This window comes from Lissotriton helveticus, chromosome 1_1 (assembly GCF_964261635.1).
Source record: "Lissotriton helveticus chromosome 1_1, aLisHel1.1, whole genome shotgun sequence".
NCBI lineage: Eukaryota > Metazoa > Chordata > Amphibia > Caudata > Salamandridae > Lissotriton > Lissotriton helveticus.
The window spans coordinates 1,895,658,536-1,895,676,464 of NC_136057.1; the positions used below are offsets into that span (position 1 = coordinate 1,895,658,536).

Sequence of the window (17,929 nt, forward strand, 5' to 3'; positions counted from 1 at the left end):
AACTCAAGGTTACCGTGGATCCAAATTCACAGCGTGGTGATAGAATATTTAATTATCACCGGAATTAACTTAAATACTGTTGATGCGGCCGTAACGGGTCTGCAAGGGACAGTAACATTCTATTAGAAAAGATTACTCGGCAAGGTTATGGCCGATAAGCTGTAATGGGGCCCAGTTAGAAGAGGGACGGCTTACCCAAGTAGCCGGATGGCTATCCGTTCTCAGTTGGATACAATTCGGAATAAACGCAATTGGCTGGAATCTTGAAATCCCGGCCGATAAGGCGCATGTGTATGGTACCTCGACCTAGCAACGCATGCCCCTTACCGCTCACGGAATTCGCCCGATCTGGTCTAGGAGCTGCCTTTTCTGTAGCGGTGGCAATTTAGGAATGGGTGCCTGTTAAGGCAAAAAGGGGCATGTTTACCATGAAGATTAATAGTGACCTCTTGTGAATAAGGGATGTATCTCTACTCCATATGGGTAGTGAATTGTGTAATAGTCAGGTATCCTAACCTATTGGTATGTATGTTTGGTCAATCTGGGGACAGCAATTCATATGATTTATAATAAACAGACATTATACCAATTAATACAAACACTGTGTAATAATGTGCATCAAGTTGTGATGCCCTTAAAATATTTTCAGAGCAGTTAACAGTTCAATTAAAACAATGCGCGATCAGGTATGCCAACTCATAGTGCCCTGAAGGGTAAAAGCGCTATTTTTAGAAATTATATAAAGGCTTTAAGTATGTTTGGTCTAGATAAGGAAAGGGCAGCAGCTTTATGTAAAACCTTGTTAAAGCAGATAATTAAGAAGTCAATTTATGTGGTCTCACGCGAATGAGATCTGATACTATGTTCATTGCATGGGAGGATGGACTGCATTGCGGGGAGCTCTATTGTCAAAACCCCCCAGCCATATGTTCTGTGGAACCTGGAACACGGTGTTCGTAGGGTTAGTCTGTTGCTACGATTGAATTTATTACCCCTAAGAACTGTAACAGGTGCCTGGGAGGGTATTCCCAAAAATGAAAGATATTGTCATCTGTGTAATTGCGGAATACCAGATCTGAATCATGTTTTGATTGGGTGTCCCGCACTCCACTCAATACGACGAAGATATTTAAGGATTGCCTTTTTAAAGTATAATATCTCAACAGCTGAACAGGCCCGTAATTGTCTTCTGTCCCCTCCGTCTGAACTGATGTGTTTTAAAAATTTTCGGTTCTTTAAAGAATTTTTAAATGTTTATTAGGATTGAAATATTTGAAAGTTTGAAATATCTCAATGGTAATTCATCTATATTGCTGCTATATCTGTTAAATGAAATTGCACTGCGCACTTGCACTTTTTGTATGACATGTAAATAGTCATTTTTAATACTTTGGGGTTAAAATGTTTATATAGCTCCTAGGGGAGCGTTGGTAATAGCTCCTTCAAATTTTGCACTGAGCATTTGCACTTTTCTATGTTAATGTAGTGCTTTTCCCCTTTCCCTAAATTCGGATTACATCAGGTATTGTTTCTTCTGTGTACCTTTTTTAAAATCAGGTACTCCTGACGGCCCATAGTGTGTTTTAATGGAAAGTTGTTCATTTAAGTGACTCGAGTACTTATAATATCTCGATGTTAAATCAAATATATTGTTGCTAGGGGAGGGAGGGAGGCATTTGCCCTAAAAAGATTGCACAATGCACTTGCACTTTTTGTAGAAGAGCTTTTGGTAGGCACCCCTCCGGAAATTGCCTAGAGCACTTGCACTTTTGTATGATGGGGTAGTGCTTTTCCCTTTCCATAAGACCCCATTATGATTGTGATTACCTCTTCTGTGTACTTCTTTTTAAAATAGGTTCTCCTGATAGCCCATATTGTGTTTTAACTGAAAAAAGATCTTTTACATTGATATGACGTAGCCCAGTGTATAGTTTAGTCTACTGTAGGAAAAGGTCCTTTCTTTTAATCGCTGGTATTTTAGTATAAAATTGTACTTGTATTCCTACTTGGCCTTTCTGTATGTAATGAATGATGTTTTATTTATGTACTTTATGTTGAATTCTTCGGAATTCTAAATCATAATAAAAACTAATTGAATTGAAAAAAATTGTAGTGTCCTTTGTTATATTTAGGGCACACACCATCAAAAGCTTAAGCCTCATTCATATGGCTGATACAGATTATTAATAATTATACAGTGCACTTTAACAGGATAGAAAACATGTACATCAGATAGTAGTAATCTCCTTTATGTGTATCACAGACACCCTCTGTAGTTTAGGCCCCTATTATTTCGGCTGATACAGGATAATGTATTAATATATACAGTTCATATTTACAGTGTACCAATGATTACATCAATAGTATTAGATGGTATAACATATTTATAGTAAGGCAACATATATTAACATAACTACAACATGTTATAATATAGGGGGGAAAGGTCAGTTGGTGTACAAATCAGGTGTGTGTAGGATTCAGATATCGGGATGGGATAAAAACTAGTGGTCCTGTTAGTGGTACCTCTGACTATGAAGGAAGGGATATGACCACTGAGATCTTTATCATGATTACTAGCAATTTAGTCAGTTTAGGCTGATGAATTTGCACCACTCTTCAAGACTGTTTAACCCCTTTGTAATTGAGTCCCATTTATCAATCCATTTGCATTCCAATGATTGAAGGATCAGTGAGATGTTCCCCCTCCGGGAGGGGTTTTCGCCTTTTCAATGACCTGCCAACGTATCTTATCTGCAGTGTGGGATGTTTCCTTATAATGTTGTACCAAGGGAGGGTACCACATTTAAAAACATTATTTTATAAATCTGGTAATTAGCTTCACTGTGTGTATTTATTGAAAAAATGATGAATAAAAAAAATAACAAAAAAATTATCAATATGGGAAATTGAAAGAAAGCGGTGTGAGAAGCAAATAGATTGTGACAGACTAGGATGATCACTATGCCAAGCATCAATTAGTTGGAAAATTTGCTTCAACGCAACCACCATATTTTTTGTTGGGGGCTTCAATTGGGCTGGGGATGGATCCCACATGTTCCGTGTCTGAGCCACGATTAGCCCCTCCATTTCCTTACATGGCGCATCTGCTTCTGGGTTGAGAACACTGGGCAGATGCTCAAGCAGCAAGGACCTGTCGGCTGTACGGCACAGCAATGGTGAATGCAACAACATTGCTGTTATCATTGGAGCTGGAAGGAGCAAATTCGACAATTTTGAAAAAGCAGGCTGAGGCAGGTTGAGTGTGGATGGTAGTTGAATGAGTCCTGCTAACTGTTATCCTGACCTATTCAAGGGGGTGTTCAAGCTGCCGAAGAACTGCCCTTCGTAGCTTCTCTGTATCACTGTAGAATAAACTGATGCTTGTGAACTGCTCTGCAGGGGTGTATCACCAGATTTCTCACTGAGTTAAGGGTTTTAGTTACTCCGAGAGGCTTTTTTATTTCTCCCAGCTGAGGTTTGTTGGGTTGGGCTCCCCAAATATCAGCCTTAGCCCTCAAGCTATTTAAAGCCAACATGACTGTCCTCAGAGGATTCCAGGGACTGTTGTTTATCATTGGCCAGCTGTATGTCATTGGGACTGACAATAGTATTGGAAAGACGCCATAAAAAAATGGGAAACACCACAAGACAGCCAATTTGGTTGGAAATGTAGACCCCCCCTCTACGTTAGCCAAAAAGTGTGGTTCGCAAATTAAATTTGCAGCTGCCAGGGCAAATCAAAGCTTTCAGAACCATCAGGGCTCTGGCATGGCAACAAGCCCACAAAGCTCAGAAGAAGATCTGACCACTACTCTAAAAGGCGATGAGTCATGGGCAGCGAGTGTGTCTTTAGAGCTGGCGGCAGTAGCAACAGTGGGCGCAGCGCACTCTGCTCCAGGGGCGAAAGTAGGGGCAAATAACAAAAAGAATGATACGTTTGATGGGAAGAATGATACAATTAAGATTGGCACGCCAGATGCGCACTTGAAGCAGGCTAAAACGAAGGACTATCCTTTGTTTAAAAATGGGAAAGCAACACCATTGGGTCATTTAGGGTCGCCTCACTCCTCCGCTAATCGCGCCCGGCAAAATCTCAGGTTCTTATAGCAGGACCTACTCTGGAGTCAGCTCAGCCGCAGGATACTGATTATCACATGTCTCAGCCTCTCAGTTCTGTTTTTACTCCAGAGGTAAGTCGCAACAACAGTTGCTGTCAGCAGTGGCATCTTGGTCAAAAGGGTAGTTTCATATGTTTGTGAATGTAGCAGAGGCTTAGGAGCTCCTGCAGAAGATCTCAAATTGATTAGTGACATGAATTATGTATATGTGGGTATCTAGAGGGGTTGTGTTAGGCTAATGATATGGATGATAACAATATCATCAAGGAGTACCCTCTGTTAGGAGGTTAAGAATTTGCGAGACCTAAGGGCTTTCCTATGGAGAGGGGCACTGGAGGCATGGGAAGAAGGCTAAGTGCTTCTTGGGTGCAGCAACATGGCACCCTGTGAGATTTGGAGCAGCAAGTAGGATATTGTGGGCGATTGCCCTCTCGCAGGGTCAAGTGATCTGTAGGGCACATGAGGTGTCAGTGGGTGGGGCTGGTGCTGGGGGGTTTGTGGGTAGAGGGGTGCACGCATAGCAAAAGTGAGAAGAATCATTTTTGATCATGAATTTCCAGCTACATGGTCTACAGGAATGTCACTAATAAAAAAAGGGTATCTATGTAATGGGTATTGAAGCAAAATATATTTCCTGCATTGTCATAGGTATGTCAAACAAACAGAAGTATGAGGGACTGATTAGATGGTTGACCTCTTTCTCTCCAAAGTAATATTTTTTATACAAGACCCATTTGAAAAACAACTCCCCAGAACTGTTTATTCTGAAGCATTATTCAAAAGTTTCTTTTGCTTCAGCAGGTCTGAGAGTGAGGGGATGGCAGTTATTCTAGGCAGAGGGCTAGATTGGCTGGTTTCCCATGTGATTAGAGTTCACCAGGGAAGGTGGATTTGGTTGAAAGATAGTATGAATGGTGATCCTCTAAACCTGGTCAGCTATTACTCTCCAGTTTTATGAACCTGTTTCATTAAGACAGATTTAAAATATTGCTATGGGAGCAGTTGGTCCAATAATTTTAGGGGGTGATTTTAACTTTATTCAGGACTTGGCATGAGATACACCTGTACCCAATCTTGTGGAAAAAACCCTGTGAGTTTTCCCACCTTTTGAGATCTTTTTTCCAGGCAACATTGCTCTGCAGGGTTCAGGTCTCCCCAGTAAATTGTGAGGTGGATAATCTCTTTCGTCCTTTCTCTTTTTTTATTGAATTTATTTTTTGTGCTCCATTATTTGTTATTTGAACATTTTAATTGTGCTTATTCTATTTGCCATTGGTTAATATTGTTATTGTTAATTTTCACAGTTTGCTTCAGGGTGAGGAATGAGCTTTAGAAAAAAAATAATGACAATAAAATAACAAAAAATAGATTCACCATACATTCTATGCCTCAGGTGACTGAGGATCAGAAAGCCCTAATGGCATCCTATTCAATTGTCCAAAGAATGCAAGACTGAATAAGCCCCTCCTTTTCATTTGACAGAAGAGCTTGTTCAAAGCCCCCACTGCAGCTGCGTCCTATAACAACCTGAAAGACTCAGGGTGCGTAGAATCTAAAACCAATTGTAAGGTTTTCTAGATTCTTTCTGTACTCTACAATGCTTGGATTTGTAAATAAGTCTGTGGTCATAGTAATAAGTTATCTGACGCTCAATGTATCCGTCTTTGAGGAATTAAAGGTTGTGGCGAGAATGTCTGTTTCAAACAAATGTCCCCCTGGTTGCATACAAATCTAATTAAAACAGAAATATTAATCCACAGATCCATCTAACAGGCTTCTAATTGTTCCCATTGTAGGAGTGCAGCGTAAAGGTCAAACTGAGACCTACTTCTTGTCGTCATTACCAACGACTACATTATAGCATTACTGGCATTACTGCCATGACCACTATGGCTGCCCAGAATAGTATGAATGTGTTTGACTGTCCTTATCCACTTTGAAATATTAGTAAGACCAGTAAGGCTTGAGCCTTTCTATGGAGCCTGTGATAGCTGGATTAAACCAAGTTTAGACCATTTTAATGGCCTATCATCCTTTTTCCTATTAGTCACCGGTATACCATAGCACCACCCATCTCACCAGAATCAAGTACAGCAGGTGTTATGATGGCTTTAACAACCAAAACTCATTATTTCTTCCTCTGGGCACTCGTGTCCCTTACTTGCTATCATAGTTTAAGGGTATTTCCACACAATAAAGTAAACAACATGAAAATCAAAAACTACAGAAGATTTTCTTATGCCTCATGAGTTGGATCCCTGGCCTGGTCCCTTTGAAGAGAGAACTGAGATGCTGCACAAGCTCATATTGAAGTTCGAACAAAAATTGGGAATATGCCAGAAACATTCAAATACATCTTTTGGGTACATGCATCATACAAAAGACAAACATGTTCCAGCAGCTCTGGGGCAATGGGTCCAGAACACTGAACAATTATTTAGAATGCAGTTGAGGACAATACCACCCATTAAGAAACTCATTTATGAGATAAGTGCACCTGCCCAACCATAAATGAACCTTGGGCGCTGAGTCAACTGGTCAACATTTTGCGACAGAATGCAACATCCTCTAGGTATACCTTAAGGGTTGATTTATTCTCATTTAAATCCATACCTTGTAAATCTTCCTCAGAATATGTCATATGCCATCTTCTCTTCTTTTTGGGAGATTTAGGTAAGCGATTTCCTTCATCCTTGTTGCTCCCAGAACCGTCTGGGTCAGAAGATGGAGGAGATAACAGGTCCTTTAAATGTTCTACAGAGAAGCACAATAGAACGATTTAATATCAGTTTTCATATTTCCACTTTAATTGTATTTATTTATCACTAGCTGTAAAGCTACCTGTGGCTCTATTCATGGATAACACCAGTCACCAATATGCTGACGACACACAACTCTACTTAAACGTCTTCTCCAATCCAGAAATCCAATCCTCAAACACTGCCTATATCTCACCCAGGCCTGGATGTCCAGCACCTCCCTAAAACTCATCCCACTAAAAAAAGAAGTTCTGTTATTACAACAAGCAAGAAATAGTACAAACCTGGCTTAATGACATGAACATTGGCAGCTTGAACCCCAACTTTCACTGACTGCCAAGTCACTTGGATTCCCTCACAAAAATTGGGTTACCTCTGAATCCCAACCTCACTCTGTAGGAACACATTGTCAAAACACAAAGATGACCTAGTAATAGGCCTCTGTTCTTAAGAAAGTAAAGTCGCTTCTTGCAGCAAACGACTGCAGATCTGCTGTTTAAACTCTCAAACTCTTGAATGTGGATGATGGTAACATCCTGCCCCATGGCCTACCAGACTCCACATAGACCCCCTTAAAGGCATCCTACATGCCGCGGCACATCGTAACGAGGGGCGGAAGAAGTTTGATCACATCATCCCCATCTTCATAGAACTTCATTGGCTACCCTTGTCCGACCACACCATCTTTAACCCGGCTCCATCATTTACAAGCCATCCCAACCAGCAACCTCTCTTATATTACAGACATGCCCACTATCGCTAGTGGCTCTCAGTAGACCTGGAGCCCGGACACCATCCAACTGGTGACTATGGAAGTGTAAAAAGCAAAAAAACAAGGCAGCTGTCCTTTTCCATCTACGCACACAGCTACTGGAACCTCATCCCTTGTCCACCAGGACTGCCCAAATGCTGCTCCAATTTAGGAAAGAATTGTAGATGCACCTTTTTAGATAACTCTGCATCTGCCTTTGCTTTCACTCATTGACTGTTTGCTTGCGTTTGACCTTGTGCAGTGTCCTGCTGCATTTTGTCTAGGGGTGCACTATACAAATACCAGTTACATACATAAATACAGTTGTACCAGTTCACTCTTTATTAGAGTGGATAGTTGACCAGCTGGACTTCAATATTTACCATATTTTGTGAAGTTAAGTTGTGGATTTTGATGGCTACTTCTAAATGCAAATTTCTCAATTTCCACCATAGACAGAACCACTCCTGCACACTGACATCAGTTCCTTTGTTTCCGGGCCCTTTGGCATGATCCAGCGCTCTGTTGGTTTTCTGACATCTTCAAACTATGAAAGCGGCAGAATTTAAGCTGTACCACGGCAGAATTGAAGGTGCGCAGCGACTGCAGGAAACAGATGCTGGCCACAGTCCTGCACAACATGTGCCTATGGTGCTTGTGCCCTCATACACCTGAAGCCAATCAGGTAGTGGAAGACAAGATGTTACATTGCGGAGCATAGGAAGATGTAATATTTGAAACAAAAGTTCTGCTCCGTGTCACGGGGGCCATTCTTTATCTTGGCCAGGATGTTGGTCCTACGCAAAAGTTGCATTTCCGCTCTAAGACTGCTTGTAAGTCAAAGTAATAAATACACCGTATGCACAAGAAAGCCAAGCAGGACTCAGCCACATCCTGCAACTTAAAGCCAGATGAACAGTAACAAGGATCCAGTGTCGTCTTACTTTGAGTCAGTGCTGCATTTGGTTCTGGTGCACCCCAAATTTCCAAGGCAAATGTCTATCCTGCAACAGATGGTGGCCTTCAAGAAGGCCATGCTACAAATTTTCCAGATACCACCTGTTCCCTTTGGCGCAACAGCAGAGCTGCATGGGCCACCTGTGGGCACTTCCTCAACGCTCAATGATACCTCAAGACTCATTACAAGCCCACACAGAAGCTGGTCCAGACTTTTATTCTGGCCCCGTGGTCAATGGCAGTTCGTTCTGTGCCGCTGCCCATGCTGACCGCGTCAGTACTGAATCCAATCACTTTTCTGGCCCGGGCTGTGTTATGAAATTACTAAGACAACTAGTGATTATACAGTCAAGGATGTAGCCTTGTCTAACTTCATCTTTACCACAATTACCATTCCACAAGCCTCTTTTGGATACTCTGATGGTCATTTGGTCTCAGTGGTGTAGGGACTGAACTGGATGGCCTTGCAGTCTGGGTCCACTAAATATTTATTCGTTTTCTATTTGGCCTCTTATCTCTTCAGGCCTGCAGACAAAGACTCATAAAACGATCTGCGGAAGAGCAAAGCAGAGCTGACAAGTGCGGACCAACAGCTGCTAAAAGAGCCACGTTTGGGAAATAAGAGAGAAAAGAAATTATGAACATTTAATTCTAACTAGAATGAAATGATCAGGAATCTAAAATGAGTGTTGGGACGTGGGGTAGGGGCGCAGATAATATTGGAATAATAGTTTGAGAAAAGAAAAAATGATGGTAGCTAGGAACTGGTAAAGAAGAAAGCATGGAAGGAAACCAGGAAGTAAATATGAAAGAAAGGAAGGAAAGGTGAAAGGAGAAGTGAAAGGAAGGAATGGTAAGAACAACATAGAAGGGACAAGGATAAATAAATGGTTGGAAGAATGAAAGTTTGGATAGATGGGTGAAAGGATCTATTAACAAAATGTTGGAAGGAAGGGTGAAAGAATGAATGGGTGGATGGAAGGTTGGATGAAAGGCTGTTAGTTAACAGTGAAGGGATGGTGGATCGATGTGTGAAGGGAATGATCATTGAATGGATGGAATGGTGAAAGGATGGATAGATGGATAGATTGTTGAAATGATGAATTGACAAGTGAAAGGATGGATAAATGAGTGGACCGATGGATGGAAGGAATGTCAACGGCTGGTTGTAATAATGAAAGGATGGGGTGAAGGATCAAAGAATGGATGGATGGAAGAGTGGGAGGATGAATGGATAGATTTGAGAATGTACAGGTGAAGAGAGCGAATCCAGGAAGTGTCGGGCTTACTATTTCTTTCATTCAGTGTCATTAGAGTTTTGTTTCAAAGTGGGGTGTATTTTAATTTACTGACTACTCTATTGCTTGGTCTACCCATGTTCAGCCCCCTGGACAGATGACCTGTGGCTAGATAGAAAAGAGTAGCCCCTCGTAACCCTGACTTTTTGATGACACATTCCGTGACTAAAAGCCTTGTGGTACAGGCATCCACAAGTAAAGTCAATCCAAAGGCTTTTCCTACAAACCCTTTGAATAGGGACTCAAAATGTATCTATGTCTTTGGATAGAAAATGTTTTCTTCAGCTGAATCCAGGCTTTATGTTTCTTGAATGTGGTGTGCCTTCTGCGCGATGTACACATGCTGCATGAGACATAGCCAGTGTGATCATGCTGGACATTCTGGTGCCCGCTGGCACTCAGTGGCTCAAATGTTCCAGGATGGACAGGACTCAGCAAAGAACGTGTTGCGTGCAGATCAGGACACCACCTGTTATGTCGTGGGCCCTAGGCCCACATGCTGGTAATGATTGCGACACGGACACTAGAGGTATACTGGGTTAGTGAGCCACGAGCACGAGCGCTCGGCTCTATTTATTAACTGTGTCACGTGATGTCGTGACATCAGTGGTGGGCGAGTGTTAAGTGTAGGCTTACATTTTTAACCCTTAGACTGTGTCGCTAGGACACAACATTCCTCCCAAAATTTGATAAAAATTAAGGAAAGACAAAAGTCCGAATCTGTGGGAGAAAATACACAAATATACAATAATTACAAATCTACACTGAGTCTCTTCAGCTGCTTGCTTGATGACGACGGTGGAAATTGCTGCTGAAACTTTAGTTATTCTGGGCTTGACGTCCTGGTTCTCGGTGGGCGTGCGCTTCTGGACTTGCGCCGTGGAAGTGTGTTGGTCAGTCCACTGAGATCTTGCTTTTGAGGGTGACGTCAAACAGGATGACCAGATGTTGGACTTGAAGGATGTTGTCTTCTACTGGTCCGTCGGTTTCTTCACTGTGGGCAGCTTGGCTTTACTTTACAAAGGATGGAGTGTTCAAAGGACATTCTTCTCACTAGGACGTCCCTCTCTTGGGTGTTCTCCTGCCACGAGATGTCCCGGAGGCCCTTTTCATCAGGTTTTCACTGGGCCGGGTATTATTCCACAGCGTTGCTCCAACTCCACAGTCTGCGTGTGAATGGAGGAGACGATGAGGGTACTACCTCACAAAGTCCGTAGCTCCACCTGAAGGGTAGTCGTTGACTCCTGCCTTTGCGCACAGGTTCCTATCCTTCCTGGGACGTGCAGGTTAGACGGCGATGGATTCATCTCTCGTGTCAGGACCCTCTGCCACCGGTGTCCCTGAGGCCTTTGCCCCTTGGATCTCCACGGGCTGGCGTGGAATGGTCAGTTCTCCTTGTTCAGGCCATCTGAGCTCCCTCCGCTTCCAGTTTTCCGCTCGATCCCAAAGGTGGGTGTTGCCAATGGTCCGGCCTGTGCTCTCCTACCGTCCACGAGTCGTCGGGGTCTTGTGAATAGGTGCCTATTCTGTTCTTGGTGCTATCAGTGTTCTCCTGGACATGCGGGTCACTGTACACGATGTTGTGGTGTGTCACCTCTTCTTCTTCTTGTAGGTGTGTGGACTTGTTACACCTCTCTTCACCTTTTCCAGATGTTCCCGATGGCGTCGTGCCACATGACTTCTTACTTCAGTTCTTTTCTTCATGGCATCGTGCCACTCTTCTCCCTTTCATTTTCGCGACACGGTGCGGTCACCTTTCTTTCTTTGTTTTGCTGACCAGGCTTCTTCAAGCAGCGTTCATTCCGCCTGTTTCCGTCTGGTCTTGTCCTGTCTTTAGGACACTGTCTTCTCTCCACTCTTCGGTGACTGGACCGGTCGTTACAATCTTCTTTCTTGCCTCCTATTACTTCCAGTTATTGTTGGTGTTGCGTCCGTCTCTCCGGGTCTTCTGATCTCTCAGTTCACGGACGTCTTCTGGCAGGACATATTCATCCTGACTTCTTGGCAGAATACCTTCGCTGCGCCTTTATGGCGGGTCAGCATTCCGGCGACCTGGTGGCAGGTCGGTTTTCTTCTTCTACCTTCTCGGGCGACCATCTGGGTGATCGGCTTTTGTTTGGGCGCCCCTCTGGCTTGTCGGATCATCCTTTTTTCCTTGGGCGATCTTCTTTGCTACCAGATGGGGTGGACAGCTTTCTCTTCGTGAGTCTTCTCGCTATCCGCGATCGTTGGGATCGCTATTAGTTCTTGCTGCAGTGCTTTTGCATTGGCGCAGTTTCGCCTGCACTCTTCGTGTGCTCTGCTGTTTCCGGAGGGTTACTTCACCGCTCCATGGACCTTCTCTGGTGGGTGCACTTCTCGTGCGCGCTTCCGGTGAGGCTCTTTAACTTCTTGGGGCGTTGACCATGCTTGGTTGCTTCGCCTCCTTTTGGCTGCGGGGTAACTTTGCGTTACTCTTCCGTTGCACGTCCGCGTACATTGCAGTGGCAAGTTCTTGCTTCACTTGGTACCGTCGTGGTACATCTTCAGTGTAGCTTTGTTCCTTGCGGTTCATTTGATTCTTTGGCGTCGTCGCTCTTCCACATGCGTATCACACTTTTCTTCTTCACACTTGGGTACTTGCCTCGCACGTCTTCTGGTGCTTTGGGTGTGGCTTCCTCTCTGTTAGGCGCTGTCCTGTACTGTCCGCGTCCGGGGTACACTTGCGCTCTTCCATCGGTTGCCTTTGGATCTTGCTGCATGCGGTAGACGTCTTGACTCTCCCTCGACGTCCAGCGTGAGGTTGTTGTCTCTCCTGCTTTTGCGGTGAGCACCTGTGGCGCCCAGGCGTCACCTCAGCAGTGATGATCGATCTAGTTCTTCGTCTGCGTCGCTGCTGGCTTGTTCTAGTTCTGTAGGCTTTCCCTTGTGCTGTCTTGTGCTTGTTTGCTTCATCTGTGCTTCTTTTGGTGCAATTCTCCCCAGTGTCCACTAGATGGCAGTGTAGCTTGGGCTTTTCTTCAGCAGCAGCTTTCTCCTCTTGGTGACTTTCTTTCCTTCCTGAAATTTTCTTTTGCTGCCCCAGCTTGCAGGACCTGCTTCGTGGACATGCCGGAGGGAGGGGTGCTGGAGCCACTGCTGATTCAGGTAAGTCTCAACAATTTTTTTTTTTCTTTTCATTAGCATGGTGGCAGTAGGGCAGAAGACACCTCGAGGGAGTTGCAGATGGAGGAAGAATCTTATCCGTGGCTAGCAGCATGCCTTGCTGCATTTGCAGTTCGTTTTATTTTTTTTAATGTTGAAGGTGCTGGCCGTTTGTAGATTTCCATTTGTTGTGGCAGCGTTTGTTTTCACTATTCCTGCTCCCTGCCCGCCGCAGCCTCAGTCCCTTCGCGCGCGGGCAGGGGGGAGGCTGGGGGCCATGTCCGGTCGTACGGGGCACTGTCTGGCGGCCATTGTTCTCTTTGTCCTCCCGCCTGCCGGCCTCACAGTTCTCGCGCGGGCAGGGGGGGGCTGGGGGCCATGTTCGATCGGGCGAGGCAGCGGGTGGGCTCCTGCTTTAACGTCGGCACCCCGCAGCTTTTCACATGCTGCGGGCGCTTGCCTTTGAAGTTTATTCCCCCGCCGCTGCAGCCTCACTTCCCCACACTGCGCGGCGGGGACGGGGGCCACTTACAGACAGGCCGCGGGTGGGCTCCGCTGGTCTTGCCTTCTGCCGCTTTCACCCCTCCTCCTCCACACAGCACCCTGCGGCTCTTCTCACACCGTGCATGCATTCAGCCCACCGCCGCTGCAACAGCTCCGGTCACACGCTGCGCGGCGGGGCTCTGGGTCGCTGCTGGCAGGCCGCGGGTGGGCTCCGCTGGCCTTGCTTCATTATGAGTTTATTTTCGGCCGCATCGCACGCGGCAAGGCACCATGCTATGCGGGTGGGCACGGCGGATATGCAGTCATAAGAGGGGGGTCGCTCCTGGCATGCGCGGCCCCCCGGGGCCATTCACAGCTCCTGGGCTCACCTCCGGCCGACGGGCCTCCCGGCTTCGTGGGTGAACACCGCATCAGTCTCCACGCGGTGGGGGCCACGCACTTGCGGCCGGTGCAGGTGGGCTCTGCCCGGTCCGCTTTCTCCTTCATGGTGCGCCCACGGCAGGCAGCACTCGGCAGGGCTTGAGAGGTGCGGGGTGAGCTCCCGGTCACCCTCTCGTGACGGAGTAGGCCCGGGGCACGGCACTCGCCCCGTGGGACATCTCGGCGCCGGCGCTGCCTCCTCTGGGGGTGCCCTTCCCTCGGGCATGATTCTCTCCCCCTTTTTCTTGTGGATGCTGCTCTTGGGGTCACGATACAGAAAAGGGGGTGGTGATGAACAGAGTGTCTGAATTAAGCAGACCACTCTTACCCAGTCCAAAGATCAGGGCTTGATCCATCACCGTTATTTATCTCACTGCCCCATCCCAGCTCAGAACCTGGCTATATGCAAATTAGTCTGTCCCTGGCCCAGTGCATCATGGGAACAGGGCAGACCAAACTACCAAGCCAATTCTTCACCAGAAAGGAGACAAACTACCGGGGACCGGTTTCCGGCATTTCAGCCTCTTCGGCCCGGCTTGCTTGAATCCTGATGGAGCAGTGAGAAAGGGACTCATGTCTGAGTATACCATGCCACACCTATAGTGGCCAAAAACGATACAGAAAAGGGGGTGGTGATGAACAGAGTGTCTGAATTAAGCAGACCACTCTTACCCAGTCCAAAGATCAGGGCTTGATCCATCACCGTTATTTATCTCACTGCCCCATCCCAGCTCAGAACCTGGCTATATGCAAATTAGTATGTCCCTGGCCCAGTGCATCATGGGAACAGGGCAGACCAAACTACCAGCACCCTCGTCGCCAAATGTTATGTCGTGGGCCCTAGGCCCACATGCTGGTAATGATTGCGACACGGACACTAGAGGTATACTGGGTTAGTGAGCCACGAGCACGAGCGCTCGCCTCTCTTTATTAACTGTGTCACGTGATGTCGTGACATCAGTGGTGGGTGGGTGTTAAGTGTAGGCTTACATTTTTAACCCTTAGACTGTGTCGCTAGGACACAACAACCACCTTCTGGACAAGCTGTACTATTGGTACCAGTGTAGCATTTAGAATGCGCACGTTGGGATTGATTCACAAAGGTAAAGTTAGACTAACGTCTAACTTTACGACTTTCGGTATTCACAAAAGCAATTTACTACTCGTAAATACTCTTTGTGAATACTGAAAGTTGTAAAGTTCTACTTTCAGTATTCAAAAACGGCATTTACGAGTAGTAAATGCACTTTGTGAATACCGAAAACTGTAAGTTAGACTTTCCCCTACTTTACCCTTCTGAATCGGACCCCAGGAGTTTATTAATGGGGTTTTCAGGGGATGTTCAAGCTTTCTTTATGGATATCCTCTTTATTGGACCTAGATTATTCAGCGAGAAGGCTGACTTTGAGATCAGGTGTTTAATATATAGTCACAAAGCGATACAAAAGGGGATGATGGACGGAGCGTTTGAACAAATCAAACACTCACCCCCAGTCAACTGATCTGGGTTTAATCCATCGCCATTCTTTAGTTCACTCAGCCACCCCAGTTCAGACATGGCTATATGCAAATCAGTCTGACCCTGTGCCTTATGGGAAACAGTCCAGCCCGAACTGCCAAGCCATGTCTTCCTTGGACCGGAAACAAGCATCCTGGGACCGGTTTCGGATTCATAATCCTCATCAGCCAGGCTATCTTGAATCCAGTGGCCAAGTGAACAAGGGACTCACGTCTGAGCATACCCTGCCACACTTAGGGCGAACAAAGCGATACAAAAGAGGATGATGGACGGAGCGTTTGAACAAATCAAACACTCACCCCCAGTCAACTGATCGGGGTTTAATCCATCACCATTCTTTAGTTCACTCAGCCACCCCAGTTCAGACATGGCTATATGCAAATCAGTCTGACCCTGTGCCTTATGGGAACAGTCCAGCCCGAACTGCCAAGCCATGTCTTCCTTGGACCGGAAACAAGCATCCTGGGACCGGTTTCGGATTCATAATCCTCATCGGCCAGGCTATCTTGAATACAGTGGCCAAGTGAACAAGGGACTCACGTCTGAGCATACCCTGCCACACTTAGGGCGAACAAAGCGATACAAAAGGGGATGATGGACGGAGCGTTTGAACAAATCAAACACTCACCCCCAGTCAACTGGTCTGGGTTTAATCCATCACCATTCTTTAGTTCACTCAGCCACCCCAGTTCAGACATGGCTATATGCAAATCAGTCTGACCCTGTGCCTTATGGGAACAGTCCAGCCCGAACTGCCAAGCCATGTCTTCCTTGGACCGGAAACAAGCATCATGGGACCGGATTCGGATTCATAATCCTCATCAGCCAGGCTATCTTGAATCCAGTGGCCAAGTGAACAAGGGACTCACATCTGAGCATACCCTGCCACACTTAGGGCGAACAAAGCGATACAAAAGGGGATGATGGACGGAGCGTTTGAACAAATCAAACACTCACCCCCAGTCAACTGATCTGGGTTTAATCCATCACCATTCTTTAGTTCACTCAGCCACCCCAGTTCAGACATGGCTATATGCAAATCAGTCTGACCCTGTGCCTTATGGGAACAGTCCAGCCCGAACTGCCAAGCCATGTCTTCCTTGGACCGGAAACAAGCATCATGGGACCGGATTCGGATTCATAATCCTCATCAGCCAGGCTATCTTGAATCCAGTGGCCAAGTGAACAAGGGACTCACGTCTGAGCATACCCTGCCACACTTAGGGCGAACAAAGCGATACAAAAGGGGATGATGGACGGAGCGTTTGAACAAATCAAACACTCACCCCCAGTCAACTGATCTGGGTTTAATCCATCACCATTCTTTAGTTCACTCAGCCACCCCAGTTCAGACATGGCTATATGCAAATCAGTCTGACCCTGTGCCTTATGGGAACAGTCCTGCCCGAACTGCCAAGCCATGTCTTCCTTGGACCGGAATATATAGTCACAACACAGCCCGATCGTTGGGGTTATCATCCCCAGTCAGACATTTTCACCAGCAGTAAAGAAATCTTAGGGGGTGGGGGCGGAGCTAGATCGTGACCAAGATGGCCGCTTGAGCCGAGAGCTCCTACAGACCGCCAACTATCCGGTCAAATAGCCTTCAGCTGTGCCATTTCTTCCCCCACTGTGAGCTACCTTGTAATTAGCGGAGACCTCAAGGGGCAGATCGCTCTTGGTTTGGAGCGCCTACCTGCTGTATCGGCAAAGTTACGGTCCTCTGCATGCCATTGCGGCCCCAGTTCAGGTGACGGGAGAGCTGAGGCCTGAGTTTCTCCTCCTCGCCCCCCGACTGGAAGGCGGCGAGTGGTTTCCTGCGGAGGCCCAGCTACGACGGCTGTGAGGCGATATCTGTTTCTGGCGGCTGGCAGGGGAATTGCCCTCCCCCACTTGCACCCGACGAGCTGTAGCGGCCAGGAGAGGGCCTGAGGAGCGGGCTGGAGGGAGAGACGAGCACGTCGTCTGGAGGTGAGCATGGGCCGCGTTTGGCTGGATGCGGAGGGCCCTCACCGAGGCGCGAGCTGAGTGCCAACTCCGGAGCGTGCTGTGACCCTGCGGAGGCCCCCCTGGCGGGCGGACAGTGGCGGCTGCTCTCTGTGACCCCCCCATGTACCTGGGTTTATGGACTTAGGCAGCCTGCGGCGACCAGTGTGGTGGGCCCTGCTGGTTGGGCCCTGCGGCGCCCAGTAGCGGTTTTCGTCGCCTGCCCGAGGTGGCGGATGGGCTGAGAGACATTACGTGACACACTGAGCCTTGGACTGTGTGAGCCGCGCCATGGGGTCCCTCTTCCCTCCTCTCACTCTTTGGACTGCGCAGGTGAGGATGCCCAGGGGATTGTAGATATCTGCTGCGGAGAGCCCTGCTGATTGCGGCGTTATTCCTACAGGAGCGCCTGGACCTGCCTGCTACGGATGCGCTCTGGGAGAGGTGCGCGTCCCCATCCTCCCCTCCGGTCTTTGGGGTCTGGTAGGGGATCG

The 17,929-nt window shown here is 46.8% G+C and overlaps 1 protein-coding gene across 6 annotated transcripts in view; it reads right to left on the reverse strand.

The window, feature by feature from the left end:
- Positions 1-17,929, reverse strand: part of PRG4 (proteoglycan 4) — a 415,676-nt gene that overhangs the window by 231,358 nt on the left and 166,389 nt on the right. For 5 of the 6 annotated variants that reach the window (XM_078642714.1, XM_078642681.1, XM_078642688.1 and 2 more), the window contains one exon: positions 6,732-6,872. The exons of the other annotated variant lie outside the window; for it this stretch is intronic. In XM_078642714.1, coding sequence (XP_078498840.1) covers positions 6,732-6,872 — 141 coding nt within the window. The remainder of the gene's footprint in view (positions 1-6,731; positions 6,873-17,929) is intronic. 6 annotated transcript variants of the gene reach the window in all.